The 22,084-nt window shown below is 39.8% G+C and overlaps 2 protein-coding genes across 3 annotated transcripts in view; both read left to right on the top strand.

Moving 5' to 3' along the window:
* The window catches only part of FAM193A (family with sequence similarity 193 member A), a 77,632-nt gene extending 69,092 nt beyond the window's left edge, over positions 1–8,540 (top strand). For both annotated transcript variants that reach the window (XM_083833006.1, XM_083833005.1), the window contains 3 exons: positions 1,342–2,185; positions 5,162–5,243; positions 7,669–8,540. In XM_083833006.1, coding sequence (XP_083689132.1) covers positions 1,342–2,185; positions 5,162–5,243; positions 7,669–7,762 — 1,020 coding nt within the window. In that variant the 3' untranslated portion in view covers positions 7,763–8,540. The remainder of the gene's footprint in view (positions 1–1,341; positions 2,186–5,161; positions 5,244–7,668) is intronic.
* Positions 8,541–8,674: 134 nt separating this feature from the next.
* The window catches only part of LOC310898276 (uncharacterized protein), a 35,604-nt gene continuing 22,194 nt past the window's right edge, over positions 8,675–22,084 (top strand). The window contains exons 1-2 of the mRNA XM_083833039.1: positions 8,675–12,915; positions 21,287–21,345. Coding sequence (XP_083689165.1) covers positions 12,747–12,915; positions 21,287–21,345 — 228 coding nt within the window. The 5' untranslated portion in view covers positions 8,675–12,746. The remainder of the gene's footprint in view (positions 12,916–21,286; positions 21,346–22,084) is intronic.

Below are 22,084 nucleotides of genomic sequence, written 5' to 3'. Positions count from 1 at the left end.
TGAAAGATGACTATAGGAAGCCGGGAAACACGTGGTCAGTGCTTTCATGAGAGTGGAGAAGTTAAATTTTAAGATGTACGTGTAGAAGGATTGCACTGGGCACCTTGCTGTCCCAATTGAAAGAGGTAGAGTGCTGTGCCACGTGATGGCATGAAGGCCTATCGGAACTCAGGGTGAAGTGGCAAGCTGCAGAAAAGAAAATAAAAATTCAAGGTTGCTTTCAAACAGAAATTGGCAGAGACGTTTCAAGCAAAAACACCTTCAAAGGGTAATATAGAAAATATTTTTTTGAATACAACAAAAATGACACTTGCTGAGTTAATAGAGAAAAATGATTTTCCTAAGTTGAAGAAGCAGAAAAATTGCTTTTCTCATTGCAGTTTAAGTATCAGCCTTAACATACTGCAAGCTCAAATTGTAATGAGATTGGTGAATGTTTTTGAATTCTGGCAAGCCCATTCTGTGACATCACTGTAAATATTTCATGTTTGTGGATTTGTTTGCTGGCACAAAGTCTGTGTGCTTTAAATGCTTCCATGGGTTTGGAAGACCTGATGTTTATGTTACAGGGTTATGGGTTTTCTTTGCATGACTTCTGTAACTGTGAAAAAGGAATCCTTTATAGACACTTGTAAATGTGCAGGAAAATAAATATATGGACAGGATTGTTCTCAGTGTACGAATTCCATTTTGCTTGTTACGAAAGAGTGGTACAGCACCAAGTTTTAGTTACTTGCAGTAACAGCTGGAAAAAGTCTTACGTCTTTGTTTTATGTGGTCATGAACTTAGGGCTAATAGAAAATTTCACCATCCTTAATATTTTTGACAGCTTGGAATGTGTCTTTAATGTGCTTAGTGTTTTGCTTTTAGTGACTGCTCCTCCTAATGTTAGTAAACACTGAAATAGAGTAACTCTACCATAGGGAAAGAACACACAAATGATGCAACATGCCACAAGCTTGAGTTGCCTTAGTAATTCACAGATAGTTGAGAGAAAGAAGTTGAATATTTTATTTTCAACAGGGCTTGGTGATTATAGCAAACTCTGATATGGAGTTAAGCTTAGCAGTAGTAAAAAGATGATGAACGGTTGGTAGTGACAACAGTCGAATGTGTTACACAAATACAGCAAACAAATTCCAAAAAGAAATTTATGGACTCCAAAAAACGACAGCTTTTGTACAATTAGTTACTTGTGTGCTGCCACATGCTTGTGGATCAGATAAACTGGTATACTAATGCCCTAAGACTTAAACTGTTCACACATAAAACTAGCAATGATACTTAAAACTAATTTCCAAAATTTGTGTCACTTCAATAATCCAACTGTTATTTTATAGCTTGAAGAAAAGGCTCGACTTGAAGCAGAAGCCAGGGAAAGGGAGCATCACCAATTGCTTGAAGAACAGAGGCGGCGAGAAGAGGAGGAGGAGGAGAGGCTGAAACAAGAGTTACAACGGCTTCAAGAACTTCAGCAGCTGAGGGCTGTAAAGAAAAAGAAGAAAGAACGAACGAGTAAAGACTGTCAGAAGGTGGACATGCTTACTCGAAACTGCGAGACAGTGAAGGAATCTGTCCCAAATGCACCTGAAGACATTCAGAATGGTACACTTGAGCAATCAGAAAAGATAGAAACCTCCTCTGGTTCACTGTCAAGACATGTGAATCACACAGAACAGAGGCCGGTTTCGGAGACAGGCTGTGAACTATCCAACCCCGTAAACACTAGAGACTCAAAGCTGCTTTATCAGAAAGAGGGGAGTGTAAAGCAGCATGAGCCCCTCTCTTTTCTGCTTGATATTATGCAGCAACATAAAGAAGGAAACAGCAAACAGAAACTAAAGCAAATAAATAAACCATGTGCTGAACAAGTGAAAAAGCCTGTTGAATCCCCCAAAGCAGCTGAGATTCAGACTAAAACCAGAAACCAAATAGAAGCCAAAGCAAAAGCAGCAGAGCTCCCAACACTTGCAGAACCTAAAAAAGAGGAGAAGAAATTAAACAACAACAACAAAAAACAGTTGAACCACATAAAGGAAGAGAAAGCCCCCATACCAAGTGAATCCCCTTCACCAAATGAGCAGCAACAAAATAATAAGCTAATACTTGCAGATTCTCCTCAACCAAAAGGCAAGAACAAGAAAAACAAGAAGAAAAAAGGGGACAAAGTCAACAATTCCATTGGTAAGTGTATAAGAGAAGAAATGTTCTTTGTTTTGTTTCTTACTATTACCATTTAAGTCCAAAAGTTTATCCTTAGTCAACTCTGCTAATGTAAATTAGAGAAACAGAAAAACAGGTTTTGGGAAAACTCAAGTCACTGTAATTTTAACTTCAGTTTGTTTGCCGGGGTGCTCAGTGGAGATGTACAATCTTAAGCTACTTCTGTGCTTTTAGTAAATGCATATACTTTTAGTAGAGATGTGGAAGAATAAACTATCACATGCCACTGTTTGTGTATGTTTTTAATCAGTTGAGAATCAGTTTATTTTCTGTAAAGTCTGTCTCTTCTTTACTGTTTAAGTATATTTAGAATACTTGAGCAGTATGTGGAATTCCATTTTGAACTTGTTTGGAAGCAGTGCTGTTTCTCATACAGCATTGAGTGTAGTCTAAAATTGGTCTTACCCTTTGTGCAAGGAAAGCTAGGGGATTCTTTAGCCAGAGAATAACTGTGCATATTAATTTTTTCAGTGGAAATTATTGTATTTACATTGACAGGTGTAGTAAATACAAACTAATTTACTGGTTTTTATTTGTCATTGTGAAAATTTAGTGGGATTATATAACTTAATAATATGGAGTGTCTTCACTACGTCAATATCAGTTTGTGCTAGTAAATAGATTTTATTTATCTGATAGAACTAAAAAAACAACAGAAGTTTGAGTTTAGTCAAACAAGTTGCACTTGCGTAGTTTTCTTCCCATTGAATTTTTTGCTCTATTTCATTTTCCTGAAGGCATCTAATGGTTAATATCAAAGCTGATGAATGCCTGCAGTGCTAGCTGGTTTGCTCTGTCAACATACTCGTCTATCTGCTCTTCTTGGGCACCAATTTGTTCCTGCGTGTGCTCGGTCCCTCCTGGGGCTGCCTGTTCGGGTGGCAGATTTGTGGTGCAGACATCTGTCTGCTCGGAGCACCTGGTCACTCCCCAGTGATCGCACGGGAGCTGAGCAGTAGCAGTGCACAAATGAAATGTCCGTTCTCTAGAATGATTTAGCACAGCAGTGTGAACTGCAATATTCTCGGCTAAGCACATACACATGCCTCATCCTTCTGTGGCAGCTGGTGCTAGGAGACACTTAGGTGTTTCAATATACATTTATTTCTTAAGCTTTATTATAAAAATACAAACCAGGCTTCTGGTTGTTGTAAGCTAGAGAGAGCCTCATTTTGTTATTGTGGTTTCATGGCCAGCTTGAGTCAGCCCACCATTCTTTCTTTTAATTCTTATTTTCTCTATTTCAATTTTGCGTCAATCTGACAGTGATACAGCACTGAACGTTTTTTCCTTGAGACCTTAGCTATTGTGAACATGGTGTTGTGGTGCAGTCTTAACTCCAGTCACTGGAAAAAGGACAAAACTCTAGTCTGGTTTCTTCTCCTGGTCCTACAGACATTTGAAGGAAACCCTTGAATAGGAGTGGGTGGGTACGTTGCTGTGGCTTCCTGCATTTAGGTACTGCCTGCGTTTCTCCCTCTCCACATATCCACACGTACACACACCCCCACGCTTCTTTTCTGCTACGGTAGTAAGTATACTCAGAGTTTCTGAAAGCTAATGTTCAAATGTGAAGAAGTACAAGGACATTATCTCTTAATAAATTCAGAAACTTCGTGCTGCTCTCTGAAGAATCTGGACGAGGTAGTCCCTTTGCTTTGAGTAGTTCTGACTTTAGAACTAAAAGATAATGTAATACACATTTTTCATTTGGTTGCAATTTCTTAAAGACATAGGATTGATGTATTAAACTAGCAAAGGCACAAAAATGAACTAAGGAAAAAATAATTGTAAAAATTAGGGTAACAGGTTTTTTTTTTTAATTCAGTGTTAAAATGAAGTGTTAAGGCAGTGAACACTGCTTCTGTTGTGATCTCTTTTTCTTAAACTTCTTCGGGCAGGGCTTTCTAACTCTTCATCATAAAGTGGCTGAAGAAAATAGGGTATAGGGAGCCCTGTTTTACAAGGCTTTCTGGTTCTCCTGAAATAAGTTGCGAGGCCAAGACGAGTAGTTTTTGAACTGTCAGGAATGCCTTTAGAGAACTCATCTGTTCTCTTAGATCCAGGGATTCTGGAAAGCTGCCCTGTGTGCTAGGTGATATCAGTTGTGTTCTCTGAGTCTCACCGGTTTTGGAACACCTTCTGAGGCTGCTTCAGAGGTGAGAATGGAGTATAAATGAAGTGAGAATGGAGTACATGTGAAGTCAGAAGAGGCTTTGTGAAGAAAATTCTCAAATTTCTTTCTACAAACAGCGTTATGTTTTCTGAAGCATGCATTTATTTCAGAAAGTACAAGAGAACCATATACTGAGACAGTATAATACACCAACTTTGTTACAGTAGCTGATGCCTAAATTCCCGCCATGTTAAAATATTAGAAAAAAGTTAAAAAAAAAAAAAAAAAAAAAACTCCTAATTGCACATAGCATGACGTGCAGACAGAGCCTGGTGACAATGTCCAGGAGGAGTACAGCAGCTCTACAAAGAATTCTTGAAATTCTTTCTTTATGAATGCTACTCTTAAACTGCTTCTAGAGCTGTGTATTTAGTAGTCAGGCCAGAAAATTTCAGGCAGTGTTCTTTTGCTGCTGGATTTGTCATCCCCCTTGTATAATTCGACCTTTCTCAAAAGTATTCTAGGCTTATCACATCTTTTGCAATCCATGTGATCAGTAAATTTACTGTTGATTTGTCTCTTCCTTACTCCTGGTGTAACTCCTTTTAAAGGCTGAGCAGAGATACTAGTATAAGGCTTTTAAGAAGTGGCTTTTCAGTTATAAATTGCTGTTAATTCAGCCTAAATACAAATAATCAGTAGTCCACAAAGTTCAGACGGTTCGCTAAAAGTGTCTTTAATGCAGCTTGTTCAAGCTTCTTCCTTTCTCTGTCCTTCCTCCCCATGGAATCTAATTTAGTGTAATCCTTTTCCCTTTGTAGATGATGTTTTTCTACCCAAAGACATTGATCTAGACAGTGTGGAAATGGACGAAACAGAGCGAGAAGTGGAATATTTTAAAAGGTAAAGTGCTGTAACCCCCGCCCATAAAGATGTTGTGGTGCTTCCAATGTATTTAATGACCAATTCCTTGCATCATCTTTGTGTCCCCCAAGTTCTCATCAAGGTTTTCAGAATATCCTCAGCAACCATTTTTTATAAGCAAAACTTGAATGAATGTTTATTATCTGCACAAACAAAATGCTTGCTAGTGTTTAAAAAAAAAAGGCAAATATAAAAATACAGTGTTAGATGATAAGTACTGAACGTTTAAAACATGGAAATTTCAGAGCATGTATATGCAAAAGGTAATTTCATGATTTTTTTACATGATTATAAGAGCTGTTACTTCAGAACTTTTTACTGTACATGAAATATAGATGGCACAACTGTGGGTAATAGCTTATAGTAATGATTAAGAGGGCATGCTTACACTAGTGCAGTGTCAAGAAAGTATGAACAGATGTTTGTGAAACTTTGTTCTTCTGTGAGTTTTGATTGCTTTGCCGGGGGGTTATGCATCCCATTATATTTAAATTATTGAGATATGGGAAGACAGCTCGTGTATGTGTAACATAGCACATGTTCTTCAATAATACCATAGATTACTCAAAGTTGTCATCTTTAATGGTGGCTGGGTGTGCCAGTTTCCCATAAATACTTCTTAGTGAGTCTTTCATCATGATAGCCAAAGCTGAGTGGTTACAGATCCATTAGCTTCCTACCATTGAATAATTTTGCAATCAATAGTAGTGTTTCACAAAACAACTAAAACCATTTGTTTAAAGGCTGTTTTTTCTTTATTTTAAGATCTGGCTTTCGGTATGAATTTCAAATGTTTTCTAAACTTATACATTTGATAGTCTACATGCTTGGGAAGTAATGAATATCTGAGTCTGCTTCTCTGTGCTGATTATTTCTATATGAAGTTCATGTGCCAGATTTAAATTTATGTTAACATGTACAGAAGATGAAATTTCAGAAGTACATACTCTATTCTTAAAAAGTATTTTTCTGAGTTGTGCCAATTAACAGACTTTGTTATTTAAACTAGAAGGTAGACTTCATAAATGAAATGTGGCGTATATTAAGTAATGCTAGTGTTGGTATAGTACAAGCACTGTGCTACAAGCTGCAGGTAATATTCTTAGCTTCATTCAAGTTTGCTGCGTCTGTGATGATAAAACAGGAAAGTTCACTGATTCTTTACTCTCAATAGGATAAATGGAGGAAAGTGTCCTTTACTTGTAGAAGTGTGGCTGAAGATTGGAAATGAGTTTGTCAAACGTGATTCCAAATGAACAGTTAGAACTTTTATAACTCTACTCTTTTATAACCAGTTCAGTGATTGTTATCATCTACTCCTTTAATTTTATCTGTTAGGAAGCGTCCAGTTTTTTGTGTGTGCCTGTTGGGAAGAGGTGCCTGCAGTGCCCTGATCGGTGCAGTTCTAGGGGAATGCCATGAAGACACATTTAATGTGTTCTGTCATTGGATAGTTACCTATAATCAGTGGCAAGCTAACAACATGGGTTGAAATCATACTTTTTAATGATAATTTGTTAATTTGTCATCCTTTCTTTGTAGTAGGATGATAGATAGATACATTAATTACACCTTGACTTCAGAATTGATTTTGCAAAGTGCTTCTACCTTTACCATAGAAAGAACAAAATAAGTTCAGTTCTTCTGACCTTCCCCTGTACTTCTTTTGTTTCTCTCCTTCTGTCTGCTCCTTACTTGGCTTTCAGCAGTTACAGAAGCTGTGTAGCCTTTCTTTCAGAGGAGGGTGTTACAAATGGAGCTACCTTGATGCTGTAATGGAACTTCTAGCCTAATCAAGCTACACCATACGTTGATAAAGGATTTAAACGTGAATTAACTGTCAATGAAACACCTGTTACTTAGCACATACCAAGCTCTTTCAGAAGTTTTTCCATAAATGTGCACGGTGTCCAGTGAAAGCTACTAAGTGGATTTTTATTCTAAAGATGCTTTTTCCAGGCATGTGGACTGTTTATCTGCTATATTATAAACAAATCTCCTTTCACTAGCTCTTCGTCTCAAACGTAATTTTGCTGTACTCGGAAGATTGGTGTTAGAAAAAGCAGTGTCTTAATGCCATTGGTGCTTCTGCTCTATAAATTACCTACATTCTTACTGTTACAAGGGTTTTGGTAAATACAGCCATGTCAGCTCTGGTTTTAGTTAACATTCAGCTAGCTTCTGGGTTGCAGAATATGCAGTGTTCTTTGCTTCTTCTCCCAGTTATTCTTGGCAATACAGGGATGTTTAAAGAAATTGGTTTATGAATAAGGGGCAAGTGATTTTTTTTCATGCTATGATTTAAGTTTTGTACTTCTGAATGAGAACAACCCTTCAGAAAAGGGATACCATCGGTGGCTCGATTTTTGAAGAATATTAGTTTCACACTCACTTTTTTTTTCAGATTCTGCTTGGATTCTGCCAGACAGACGAGGCAGAGACTTTCCATCAACTGGTCCAATTTTAGCTTGAAAAAAACCACCTTTGCTGCACATTGAAATGACACAATATGGGGAGGGAACCCTGCAGGAATCAATGAACGACAACTCCACTTACCTGTCCTGCTGTGCTGAGAGCTTATCTGGTCTTGAGCCAGTGCTGCCTTGCCTTGTCCCCAGTGCTGTGTGGATCTGCACTGAACCCTTTGGCCTGATAATTCTTGCGGACTGAAAAATTGCCACTTTCTACCTGAATTTGTTAGCTTGTGTGCTTGTAGTCTGTGAGTGAGACTTACTTGATTGTAGCTGTATGCCGTTGGAGTTGGAACAATAGCTCTTTTCCATCTCCTTCTGAATGCCTTGGCCTCAAAGACTTTAAATTGCTTAGGCTTGGGTGGAGGCCAAAATACTAGTTTGCATCATCTGCAGTGGCTCCTGTCACTTCTGCATTTAGCTATGTTTTGTCATTCTGACTCCTGACAAAGGAATGGACCTAGTCAGTTGTGCTTTCATCTGCTCCAGAATTCTCCTGACATGACTTCATGAAAAAGAGGCTCTTACGGGACAAGTATTTCCTCAGTTCTTTCACAATCTACTGTTTAAGAGTGTACAAGTTACGCTATTTGTGTTTTGATTTTTTTTCCTGACTTGTAGCCAGCTTGTGTAAGAATACTTGCAGAATGAGAAAATTTAAAAAGAACAGTACTCACACTATCAAATCTGTTATAGAGTGTATAATTGTATTAACACTGAAGCCTAACTGGCTACTTTTTTAACATATTGTTAAGTAATATTAAAATCATGTCTTTCTTTTTGAAAGATGGAATACATTAGTATGGCAGAAGACTTGTGTCTTGCTTTTTTCTGCTTGGGTCGGGTGAGGGAAGAAACAGACATACTGCAAAAAAATGATGGTGTTCTAAACTAAATCTAATCTTGTGTCAGAATTGGTCAGTGAATGCTGCTTAATTTTAGTGTGGTTCTCTATGAGCACTTGTTTGCCACCTCACCTGATGGGAAAAACTGCTATCTGCTGGAGCAAGAAACACTCCTGCTGAATGCTGGAATTAAGTTTGCGAATTCTGTGAATTACTATAATACAACTATTATAATAGATACTTTATGAGAACAAGGTAATCCAAGTATTTTCAATTTCTATGTTGGTATAGAAATGAAACAGGTAGGCTCGATGTTGTTGTTGAGTAAGTATTTAAGAATATAGTAATGTCTTACGGGTTGCTTAATGTTGTCCAGCATGGAGGAAAACTGGTGTTTTAGGATTTTTGTCTGTGTAAAGATACGATGCACTTAGAAAAGTTTTTCTGATACTGTGCTATTTATTTAGAGATAACATTTCATTTTGATGACCATATTTACCCAGACACTCTTTAATTTTTATAAAGAAAATAAAACTTCCATTCAATATATACTTAAAAGAACAATGCAGCTTCAAAGCCCACTAGCCGCCTTCTCCAGAACTGTTCCCATGTTTTTTTTTCTGCTGCTTGTTAACGTGTTTTAGTGTGATACAGCCACTGGGCTTGGGACTGCTTTGCAAGACACAGTGTAATTATGCAGCTTTGGGCTTGAGAAGCTTTAAGGAATGATTGCTTCCACATCCCCTTCGAGGCCGAGGGGCAGCAGGAGGGTTGGTTTGGCTGCAGATTCCTGAGAGATCTACAATTTCATACCCTTCTTTAGTCAGTCCTGGATGGAGCTCCTGTCCTAGCGTGTGCTGCTGGTACAGCATATAGTTGCTCAGCTAAACCCAGCTGCTGCAGGTAATTAAGATCTCCCTCGTGTAGAGGAGGGAATGATGCAATACCTGTTACCAAATTATAGTCCAGGGGTTTAAAGGTGACAACTTCTGTTACTCATCGATTACTCATCGGATTCAGGTTGAGGAAGGGTAGTAGAGTAGTCTCACTTTTTTTCTCCATTGAAATATTGTGACATATGTATTTACCTGCTAGAGGAATAGGATCTCAGACCTAAAAGGTAGTATCTGTGCCACTCTAGCTCTAGCTGTCTCTGCAAGGACTGTGAGCTGCTCAACATACCTGCATCAGTTAGTGCAGAAGAGTGACCTCTGCTCCTTGGGGCCATTGAGGCTTGCATCTGTTGCAGCCTCAGTTGGATGTTAGCTGCAGAAAAGTTTAGACACTTCTATTACAGGACACTGGCTGTGAAAAATGTGATTAAAACACCCAAAGCTGGATGCGTGTGGTCTCTTTTCAGGCTTTTGCGGTTCCAAAGTGTAACACAAGGTGGCAGTGTGTGTCATCAGAAGTCATCTCCATGTCAGTGATCTTCGGCTGAGGCAGGGGATGGAAAAACGAGTTGATGTCACCTGGCTGAATAATGGTGCAGGTTCCAGCTCCTCTGGAGTAGGAGAGCTTGGAAGAGTTTTGAGATTTCTCTAATGGTGCTAGGAAACTCATAGCGTTTGTTTTAACTAATAAATTGGGAAGAAAATAAGCTAAGAAAGCTGTTAAGAGTGATATATGACTATGATGTGTTTTTCTTTGTATTGAAATCCTGCATTAAGAGAGCAGAACTTTTTGTACCTAGGATGTGTATATCTGTATTCATAATCTTTTTCGAAGATACTTGGCTTACGCTGTGTCATGAGATATCAATGCAACTGACGTGACTGCGTGCACTACACAGAAAGCATACAGAACAAATCTAAACCGATCTGCTGTTGCATCTTGAAGAGAATCTAAAGGCAAGTTATATTTTTCTGAGTTCATAATTATGTGAAGATGTGTGTGGACCCATCTGGGAGTCAGGAGACTTAAAAGTACTGCTGTTGTGGCCTTGGGCAAATGAGTTAGTGACTGTCACTCTACCCATTAAGTGGTTTTATTAAGGATTTGCTGGATTATGAGCGTGTTTCTTAATGCCCAAGTAGTGAGGTGAAGTCTGAAGTGCAACGCTAAAACCTCTTACTGGACACACAAGCTCTGCAGGTTCAGTTGTGTTCAATCCAGATAAAATGTGTTCAGGTACAGTAGATTGAGGTATTTCTTCCAATAGAGGAGACCTCTATAAATACGTAATTGAGTACTTTTTAGTTCTTAATGAGAGTTTTGAACAGTGCTGGCATTGAATGCTCTAAGATTGCTTTTATACAGGGACGTGGCATCTCCGCTTTGTATTCACTGTTGATGCTTTCTGAGGTAACTATTGTTGAGAGGAGGATGTCTTTCTTTTCTCATGTCTTCTGTTTTCTCCACAAAACAAAGAAATAATGCCCCATAACCTTTGGGCGTTTCTTTTCACATCTGTGTGTTCAGTTTCAGCTTTGCTGCTGCTTTTAGCTGTAGAGTTGGGCCTCCTTCAGCTCAGTGCTTAGAGATATGGAAGAATCTACCTGTTGATGCATAGTGAATCTACTTAAACTGTTGAAAAATGTGCCAGGTAAAGCTTTGCTTTTCTGTAACTGTATTCTCCAGGGGAAATTTTAGTGCTTTGCTTACAAATGTGATGGGTACAAATGGGAGTTTTAAGTGGATGGTGTCCAATTCCTGTCCCTGTGGTTTATAAAAAGCATCAAGCAAATTGAGACAAGGTATATACTGATAGTTGGTTTTTCTCAAAGATGTTCTTGTAAACATTTTACTATTTACCATTCTGAATGTTTTGTTTTTAGAACGCCTTGAAACATGTTTTCACACTTAAATCGCAGGTCTATAGCTTTTCATGTTGTCTGTTTCACCAGATACTCTTGGATCAGAAATATCTTGTCTTATTATTTCATTAGCTATCCTTTACACAGAGTCACCAGGAGAGGAGACTGTATGTAGTCTGGATGTGTGACCTAAGTTTTAATTCCAGTACATCTGTGTAGCAGAAGTGAAGCAATCCACAGATCTGCATAGATGCAACGTGGCAAGAAAGCTTCTGGACAGTTCTGTTTAGAAATCTCCAAAAAGATAACTTCAGCCAACAATAAGCATTTGGGAATCTTGCGTCAACATTTAACTCCATTTTCTTCACCTGTTTTCCTGGAAGCTGAACAGAAAAGAAAAGCCAAAATCTTTGGCAGGGCCCTAATACCCATGAAATGACAATTTCAAGTATGTTAACTGTCAAAGAACACGTGAGAAGTTAACATTTTTTGCTGTAAAATCTTTGTATCCAGCTTGTCATCTACGATAAAAGGAGGCAGTAGGCAGATGTAGTATCTGTGGAGAAAAGGAAAGAGGTACACAGTATTACATGGAAGAATAAATAAACTGTATTGATGTATGTATAACTGATTATCTGCAACTGATATCGTATTAACTAGCATGTGTTCCACACCAAGTATGTCACTGAACCAGCTTGTACAAGTCTGATTTTTTCTGAGGGAAAGATGTTTATACTTGCTTTCCCATTCTGGTTTCCTTTCAACAGGCCGTTGACTCAAATCTAGTTAGCTAGATGGGCTAGTGGTTTTTGTTGTTTTTTTACAAGCAAGTAGCATGTTGTCAAAGGTTGTTGTCACTAGTGACTGAAACACAGAATTTAAAACCAGGACTCTGGAGTGGAAAGCTGGGATGTTGAACTCCTCTGACCGGATAAACATCTTGCTGCCTGCTGTTGCCTCAGGTTTTATGCTGCAAACCCCTCATCTGCATCAACTTATTGGAGAGTGGTTCTATGTTAACTGGAAATATATAATCAGCAAAGCCCTTTTCTTCTGAAAGATAGGAGGAATCAAGCTTCTTAGAGTCAGTTACTTGGATATGTATACCCTGTTTCATGCACTCTACGTTCAAGACCTTCTACCATTTTTTGTCAATTTGTTGCTTGACCACTACCTGGATTCTATAGTATTGCGAAGAGCAATTAAGATGACATTTTTTTAGAAGCTTTTTATCTTGTTTTCACAGGATTGGAGCCACAGAATGGCTGAGGCTAGAAGGGACCTCTGGAGGCCATCTGGTCCAACCCCTCTGCTCCAGGAGGGCCACCCAGAGCAGGGTGCCTAGCACCACGTCCAGGTGGCTTTTGAAGATCTCCAAGGGGGCGACCCCAGAACCTCTCTGGGCAATGTATGCCAGTGCTCAGTCACCCACACAGTAATGAAGTGCTTCTTGATGTTCAGAAGGAACCTTTTGTGTTCCAGTTTGTGCCCGCTGCCTCTTGTCCTGGTACTGCGCACCACCGAGAAGAGCCTGGTTCCATCATCTTTGCATCCTCCCTTCAGGTATTTATAGACACTGGTAAGTTTTCTGTTAAGTTGTGGGCAAATCAGAAATAACCAGTTTGTAAGAGAAATCCTCTTGGAACAATTTTAACAGAGTAATGGGGAAAGACTGAGTTTTACATAGCATTATATGAGTCTCTTCACTTACATGTGTTGATTTTATCAGGGTGTAAGTTCTTTGTTCTAGTGAGTGAATTCTCGTTGGCTGGAAGTGAGACCGCAGTTCTGCTGACTGTGAAAGAGGTGATTGCTTGAACTGCTTCTTGAAAGTGGGAGGGAGGGAGAAATCATATTGGTACACTAGCATCTAATGTAGCAGTAGTACTGTTGCCTTCCTCTACTCTTTTATGCAAGACCATCTCTTACATTTCTTAATTGAGGATACTCTTATCTGCAGACAGTTATAGGAAGTAAGAGTCTTTGCCTTCTAGTTAGCAGGTAAATGGACTTTTTCACTTGAAAAGAGCGATGGAAACAGATTGATACCATTCATTTTACTTGGGATTTCTGCTTAAACTGATGACAAAGAAAGAAATCAGCTTTAAAAGGTAGCCTTCCCTTCTGAGACTGAGTGCATGTCTGAGAAGTCCATTTAAAGAATCAGTGAACCTTTTCAGTAATGTAACTGTTGCATGTCAGTTGCCCAAGCCATTTTGTGGTTTGCAGAGAAATTTTGTTATTTAGTCTGCCCAGCTGCCTTTGAGTCTGTCATTTACATTGATCATATTTTATGTATTTGACCAGATGGGGAAAAATTCTGAATGCTGTTTTGTAGAAAACCCTATCCTTCCTCTGTCATGAGTTATGTTCTCTGAGTCAGGCATCTTTACTGCATAGAATAGTGTGTTAACTTTTTTATTAATTAAAAAAAAAAAAGCCTGTAGTGTTCTTTATAATCCTGGGAGAAGATAGCATCGTGCTTGTGAAGATATATGAAGGGAATGAGAACAGAATTGTAAGGCAAAAGGCTTAAAAAATTATGTAATGCATGGCTCCTTATTGATGCTGCGAAGGGTTTTGTTTAACAACTAGCACAGCAGTTTTCTGCTGGCAGGTTGTTTGATAGCTTCAAATGTGTCACTCAGCTGCTCAGGACTAAGTGTACTGTTTTACTGCTCTGGTACAAAAGCACAGTTGGTAGTTGAGCACTGGTGAAAGAGTAATGTAAACGCACATGTAAATTATAAGAGATTTCAGATGTTTCTAAAGTTCTCTGCTGAGCTATAGCTGAAGAAGTTAGGGAGAAGATCGAGTGGAAAAGTGGGAATTAAGTAGGTCAGTGTACTGATAGCACGGTATGAGAAATAATCCTCTTGCCACATGAGAAATGTTACTCCTTTCCAAAATACTAATTTTACTTCACTCGAAGACTTCCAGTTGTGATCATTATGGTAATGGTTCTTCTGAAATCCATTTTTAACCCTTCTTAACCGGCAATCAAAACTGGCCACAGCTAAGCTGCCAGAGAGCTGTCATGTTCCTGTGTGGGCTGGACTTGCAGTCTTGCATTAGCCAGTATAGCCTGATTGTTTTTTCCTCTTTCTCCATGCAGATGCCTTTTTTGGCCATTAATCTACGCTTGTGCAATAGGAATGTCGTCTGTGTGTGCTTTGGATCATCGTAGGCGTAGGAGCTGGGGGGCTTGTGTGGATTAGGCCTTGGCAGAGAGATAGATTTTGGCAGTGCCTTGAACCAGGCCATGGTGATGCATGCAAGTAGACTAAACATAGGAGAGAAATCTTAAAGCTATTACCCTTACAAAAGGTATGTTTGTCGTTGAGTTGGAATGCTTTAAATAATGTGGTGTAGGGACAGATAAGGTGTGGCAAGACCTGTTGCCAGTTCTTTTTTCGTACAAGCAATAGGTGAGCATGTAAGGGATGAGATTCTGGGGTAAGTAGTCTTGAAAGAGCTAGAACCTAAATACAGTTTTAGATGATCTCTAGACTGGCTGGGTGACTCTTCTTATTGCTCAGTTTTCTGTTTAAACAAAAAAGCTTCATGTATTTAAACTGGGAGATTATCATCTATATTCTAGATTTGTTTTTGATAGCAGTTGACACTCGTTATAATGTTTAGCTCTTGGCAACCTTGAACGTTGTTATAATACAGAGTCACCCAAACAAAAGTACCCTGATGAGGAAACGGTGCAGCTGGTTGAGAAATTGTGGAAGTGATAGTGTTTTGAAATGACTGGGGAGAAAAAAAAACTAATGCTTTTTGGGTATAGTCTGGAATGTCTTCTGTGTGTTAGAATTGCAGGAGATAAAAAGTGAGGAAAACAAGCATGTTACCGATTTCAATTCTGCATGTAAAATTAGTTGTTTTAAGGTGTAATTAAATGGTCTAAAATGGTAATGGTCCTAAAGATAACATTGTTTGAAATATGTCGGGTTTAAACATTGCACAGAGATGTTGACTTAAAATCCTACTTCCTCTTTGTTTTTCTGCTTGTGGTAACATTTTTTTTGTAGGCTTAAACTTTATAAAATGTATGATTTCGTGGCCATGATCAGCAAATGTTGTGCACTGCTCAACTTCATTGCTTCTTGTATGAGAACCAAAACTAGGTAGCTGTGGGTGAATGAAGAAGGGAAAAAATAGGTGTTATCCGCAGACTTCTCTTAAAAAGACCTCTTAAAATGTATGAAGTGTTTTTTCTTCATCATAAAGTCTTTAGCATTTCCTTTTTGCATTGTAGCTTAATTTGTAAAGCGTGTAAAAAGTTTTAAACTTTGAGTGTAAGCTTTTGTAGCCTACAGGTTTTCAGAAATGCCTTGCTTTCTTCTGTTAAAGGACGGATTTTATCCTCTTACTTTCTTAAATACTTTTTGTTTCAACCTGTAGACAGTACTTCTCTTTTATTGTTATCCATGCAATTCAGTAGCTAATCACCAAACTGAGAATCGCTCTCTCCTTATGATTGTTCATGAATATCTGAACTGTATTAAAAATGTCTCCAAACTGATGCTAGTTTCCCAAACTAGTGTATAGCTGAAATAGCGAGGCAGCAAAGAGGTGAAATATTTATTCCTTTTCATACAAGAAGCAGGGGTGCAAAGGTGAAATGGCTTTACCCAAATTGTTGTGGAAGCCCAAAACAGACTTGGCCACCAAACCCAGCTCTCCAGAGACCTGAGTCTATGGCTGGATTACGAGCCTCTCTTAGGTCATGAGAATTTATACAGGGCTTGTCCCTGGATTAAAAAAAAAAAAAAAAAAAAAGAGCTGATATAGTAAAGCATTGTAGTTTTTTGCTAGTTTTTTGCTTCATGGTGTTCTTTGTACTGAATATTCTTAACCTTGTGTCACTTAGACCACAACATCCCAGTCTTGCTTTTACAGACCTTGTGGCTGAAGTTCCCTGAAAATGCTTATGAAGCAATTGGTTTGCGTAAGTGGTAATGTGCTCCTGAGGCTTTGTGACAGTAGAACTTATCAACTAGTACCACGACTTCTAGTTTGTTCAATTAAGCTCTTATCTCACATGTGCCTGGAGGGCTGCCATCACACCATAGTGCTTTTTATCACGTGTGGACAGCTGCTTGGCTAAAACAGATGAAACACCCTCTGCTGTAAGTCAGACCGTGTTGTGAGTAAGCTTGGTAGGGTCAAAATGAAGTAAAACTCCTAGTTGTTCTCTAAACAGTGTTGGATGAGAGAAGGCGCATATTCTTGTTGTTTCTTTAGCTCATTCGTTCTTAGCATAGTAATGGGATATCCAGTGCTGAAGGAGGTGGTCACTGGGATGCATAGGAACTCTGGATTTCCTGCTCTGTTGTCATCTCTCTTGGTAGATTTTCATGAAGTGGGAAGCACGTATCTCACACCTGTGGCCAGACTGCAGTCCAGACCTGCAGTACTCACTTTTTCTATGGATTCGTTTAACCTCTTGCTCCTGGTTTTAGTAATTTGTCTTTTGGCTTAGCACATCGGGGATCAGGTTAATTTGTTCTTTTCCATCATGTGTGACTACATTTTCTTGTGAGAGTGGGAACTGTGAAGTGATCCTAAAACTATACATCGCTTTTCTACCTTTGAAAGATGGCTTACTCATTAAACGCCCCTTCTACACCTCTGAATGATGCTTACTCTCCAGAGCACAGAACAGAGGTATGGGGGAAATTATCATCTGAAAGGTGTCATGCAAACCTTCAGCAGCAGCTATGAATTGAGATGTTGGGAACATTAAATGCTGATGAATGGTGTGGGTTCCATTCTGACGCCAGTCCTGCATGGACTGGCTACCTGTGCAGTATCACCATCCTATGTATGAAGAAGTGAATCAACTGGCTTACACGTTTAATGCTTAAGAGGCAGTTTAGCTATGGTAAAAATGTGGTCTCCAGAAGTGATTGTTCTCCTGTGTACAGTGGCAATGACATCTACCCACTAGAAATGAATTTCCAGGAAAGCATGTGACTTACGTTGTTCACCTTACTTTCGCTAATAGAGAGAAACTAAGAGCATTCATCAGAAGCAGCAAGTTTTGCATTGAGTGAGGAGCCTTGTCTCATAGCAGATGTACTCATTTGCATGGAGTGAGCTATTTTCAGATGATCAGCTCAGAATGGGTTCAGATAATTCAGCTACTAAATCTGCAATTTCCCTCTGAGAAGTGTACAGAGAATTGAAGTCATCTATCCCTGTGCAGACAGGGGAAGGAGATGAGGAATACGCAAAGATTTTGGCAAGTTTATTTAGGCCTCTTGGTCTGGCGGGATAACTTTATTCCAATAAAATGAAAAGCTTTTCCTTAAAGCTTTTTATAGAGAATTCAGTATGGAAACTGACACTTTATTTAAAATTAAAAACAAACCAAAAAAATCTACCAAAAAATTTCTATGGTCTTGGGTTTTAGGGTCTTTAGCTGAGAAAATAACCTTCCTTTTATCTAGCATTGCAAAACAGTGGATGCCAGATTTCTGTAAGGCATGTGTGATGCTTTTAGGTAATATGAGAGTTGCCATAATCTGTGCAGAAGATGAAAACGTGCCAGTTCTCGTGCTTCAACCTAAGTGGAGTTACCAGGGTTGCAAAAGCTGCAACTTTTTCAGTGGTGATGGGACCCAAGGGGTAACCTGAAATATTCAAGTGCCTTTGTGAAGTGGTGATCACTTGGGTACTCTTTGGTTTGCCTTTTGTCTGTGTAACTAAGGAAGTTTGGTCACTTTGGAAGCCCAGGCTTAAAAACACAGTAGGTCTGAATATCAGCTGTTGGAAACACCAAAATAATTTCTGTGGATCCTAACCTTCTGGAGTCTGGAGGTTATGTGCTGTTCTTCCCCCTAGGATGTGTTGCTGAAATGCTCCTGCTCCCTTTTTAGTGGCATTCTGGCAATCCCTAGTTGTAAAAGCTGCCCCGGAGAGGAAATGCTCTCTCTACCCCTAGTGAGAGTGGTGTGGCCAGTGTAGAAGTTGATGTGCTCCGTGGCCAAGTGAGCTTCCTTTTTATGTCCGCTCATCTTCCCCTGCTGTTTTCTACTACCAGCAGTCAATTCCTTTTCATGTTTAAGGATCAGCATCAGGAATGCTTTTCCCTTTATACAAATTTTAAATAAGTTCCAGTTCTTCCTCCCTGTTATCCCATGCGTGGTGTTTCCTTGAACGTATCTCAAAGGACAGATGGGACAGCAGATGAGCTCCCTGAGCAGCACTTAGCAGCTGTGTCCTGGGAGGGGAGAAAAAAACTAAATTTTCAGGCAACAATAAAACTGCCAGTGCAGTTTGATGCTATTTCACTGAAAGTATATGGGACAACCAGCTGGGCTTGGAAAGCAGCTCTATCAATTCTACCTGGCTCCCCCAGGTCAGCAGTGCTGCCAGCCAGGAGGAGATGAAAGAACAGCTGACAGCAACACAGAGTGGTTTTATGGGTTTGGCTGGAGTTCCGATTGTACTTCTCCCCGTGCTAATTAAGAAAATGAATGTTTAGCACAGATCAGTGGAGACTGGTAGCAGCGCGCCCTAGGGAGCGTTAGCCAGATGGGCTCGGGGTGGGAGGAGAGGCTGTGCTGGGCACCCACCGCTGCTGGCGACACGAGGTGGCGGTCGGGGCAAGTCTGCACCCAGCAGAGGGCTGGCTACTGCTAATCAGGAAGTGGGCATTTTACAGAGGTTTTGGCTTCCCTTTCAAATTTTGAACTTGACTCAATTCTGTATGACTCAGTCTAGTTTGACGCTTCCAGGAGACGGGCTCAGGCCGTGCCCACTGCGGGATGCCAAGGACCCACAGCCCTGCTCGCCGTGCTCGTACGCAGCCTGGTTACCGACGTGAGGCGTGGGCTGCCATATTCACAGCAAAGGTAGTTTCTAGTGAGCCCTGAAACATGGCAGGGCAGTGAAGCGAAGCACGTTACAGCCTGGCTGCTCCTTATAAGCGATCTCTGGCACCCTCCCCTTGCAGACCGGGCCATTCTGGTGCACTCTCAAAGCTGCTGCATTGCCTGGCAACAGATGATCACGTAGCTGTTTCCATTTTATTGGTATATACTGCAAGGGGAGTTGTAGTTCTTAAGGCTGCACGTGTTCATGTCTGTATTGCAAGGCTTGAAAAACTTGGTCTCTTCAGTCAGAGCCTGAAACCAGAAGAACCTGCCAAAGAACCTCAGAGGAGGAACACAGGTTAGGATAATATAGCTCAGGAGGGATTTGTGGAAGTCTCTAGTGCAGCCTCCTGCTCAGGGCAGGGGTTAGCTTTGAGATCAGATCAGGTTACCTAGGTCTCTTGAGTCAGTTTGACAGTAAAAGCCTTCAAGGATGGAGACTGCAACCTTTGGGCAGTCTGTTTGTGGATTTGTTAGTTGTAATAAATTGACACTTCATTATTGTTCATTTTATAGCTTTTAGCTCACTTTTTCATGTCTCTAAGCTTTATGTATTAAAAAAAAAAAAATCCATGTCATGGATTCTAAGCAAGTTCTAGGGAAAGAGTGGGGATTAACCCATGCATTTCAAGGATTTGCAAGTGAAGCAACATTCCCAATTCTTCACTTTATTTTGTCTCCCTCTGTTTAAAATCTCCAGTCTTTTGTTGCTTATTTCTTCTTCCACAGTATACCATCCGCCCCTATGGTAGTGGTAGAGGAAGGACTCTGCTTTCAATATGTCCTGGGCTGCTTCTGGGACTGTTTTAGCACCTTCCCTTTAAGTACCTCAAACCATTTGTTGCTCCTTTTTGTGAGCTAGGTATTACCTCAATTCGTGAGCAACTGAAGGATGGGACAATAAGATGAGAACAGCATCTAGATCTCCTGTTTCTAAATCAGCAACTTCACAACACCTTGCATTCAAGTAATTTAATTCTAATCGTGAACATCAGGTGGTTACGTGCCTGGTTTATCTCTACCTTGAGGTAGAGATGGTTCTTGTGGAAGGTGGTTGTTCCACTATGACAATACGGTGTCGTAAGCATTGCAGTGATAGCATTAATTCATGCCAGAATGGTGTAGCAACTGGCATGCAATGTGATCTGCTTGTTAATATTGTTGTGGGCTGTTCTTGTTGACACGGAGCAGTGTTCCACGTTGGCTACATCATGGTTCTCTCAGGCCTTTCCCTTTTTGAACCTACACAATCTGTGTGTTACACTAAGGAAATACTAAATAAATGGCATTGGGTTTTCCCTGGCTGAAATTAGTTGTTGACCTTAGACTGCCATAAGCAACATTTACAGAAAGCCCCCGCTGATTTTCCTGGTGGGCTTGAGGAAGCCTCTGAGCAGCTTTTTGTGAGTTCATGCTTGGAGGAGGAGTGGAAGGGATGGTGTGAATGTTGTGCTTTATACGCGGGCTGATGGTTGCTTGAATGAGTGGACTTCCTGATTCAGAGGTAAAGAATGAATGGTCTCTCCTCATAGTTTCATTTTTATTATAAAAGGTACTTGAACAGCTCAGCGGTGTCTGCTGCCCCACGCAAGCGCTGCCTAGACGATTGTTTCCACTGCTTAAGGAAAAAGTCCATCTGACGCACCAATGGGAAGTCGATGCTTTCAGTTCATTAAAGCAAGCATCTGTGTGTATGTACTCAGCTGAGAATATTTCAATGTGTAAGAAGGGTCTGAAAAATAATTGAGCTTTAAGAGCTTCCATTGTCTGAAGGCGCACACTGTTCCGGCTCAACTCCTTCCTGCTGTTGTAGCACTGGGACTAAGCATGTAGTTGCTCTTTGGTTGTTGCAGCACCCTTGATTTATTGCTTGACATTGTTTTATTTGAAATATCAAAAAAGGAAGTTACTTCCTGTGCTTGCAATAGTACAATGAATTTGGAATGTATAAAAAGGAGTTATCTAGTCGGTGGTTCAAATGAAGGGGCCTGAGAACTCATAATATCCTCATTATATTTGTATTCATCTTCCTAATATTTGTCTGGTTTGTTCTCTTCACAGAGCTGATTTTCCTGTCTGTATTTGTAGGCTGTCTCCTTCAAACTGGTTATTACTGTGATGTAAGTAGTTCTGGAAGGTGGTCTTGTGTTTTTTTTTTTTCCCATTTGCTCTGATAGTTGCTTTGGCATTACATAAAATATTGTTGCTTATGATGCAGCAGCAGGATACTGATGAATTGTGGACAGGTTTTCTTAGATTAGCAATTCCATCCTAGACTTAAAGGGAGCTCAGATATTATTTGAAAAAATAGCAACCACAAACAGCAGGGTAAGGTGTCTTCCACATGGAAGCTGTTACTCCCTTTTCAGTCCTAAATGAATTAACTTCCTACCTGTGTTGTTGAAGTACCAGACTAGCTTGCTCTATAGGCTTGAGGGCTTTTCAATATGAGTATTATGGAATTACAAGTCAGCCACCAAATCTGATGTCACTCCCTTGGTGATGGGGTGAAGCACTGAAGTTAACAGCTTTTCTGATACATTTTAGAGGGCAGCACAATTCTTGGCCCATCATTTTCTCACCTGAGATGCTGGTGTTGAAAAACGTAATTCTAGTAATTCTAGCATCTGGCAACGTAATGTATATGGATAAGAACTGCTAGTGAACCTAAAATGACCATTTCTTGTATGCATTGCTGTACTAGGTCTTCTGTCCTTACGTATTTCAGTTTTGTCAGGGCTGTGGCTAAGATGATAGACTGAGATGACATTTCTATCTTGATTTTTCCTTTGCGTAGCCAAAGATTTTATGGTGATCCCTGTGGAATTTATAACCAGAATAATTCAGGTTGGAAGGGAC

The sequence above is a fragment of the Anser anser genome (assembly GCF_964211835.1).
Source record: "Anser anser genome assembly, chromosome: 4".
Taxonomy (NCBI): Eukaryota; Metazoa; Chordata; class Aves; order Anseriformes; family Anatidae; genus Anser; species Anser anser.
The sequence above is the reverse complement of the archived record's forward strand: the minus strand, read 5'-3'. Positions and strand labels throughout refer to the sequence as shown.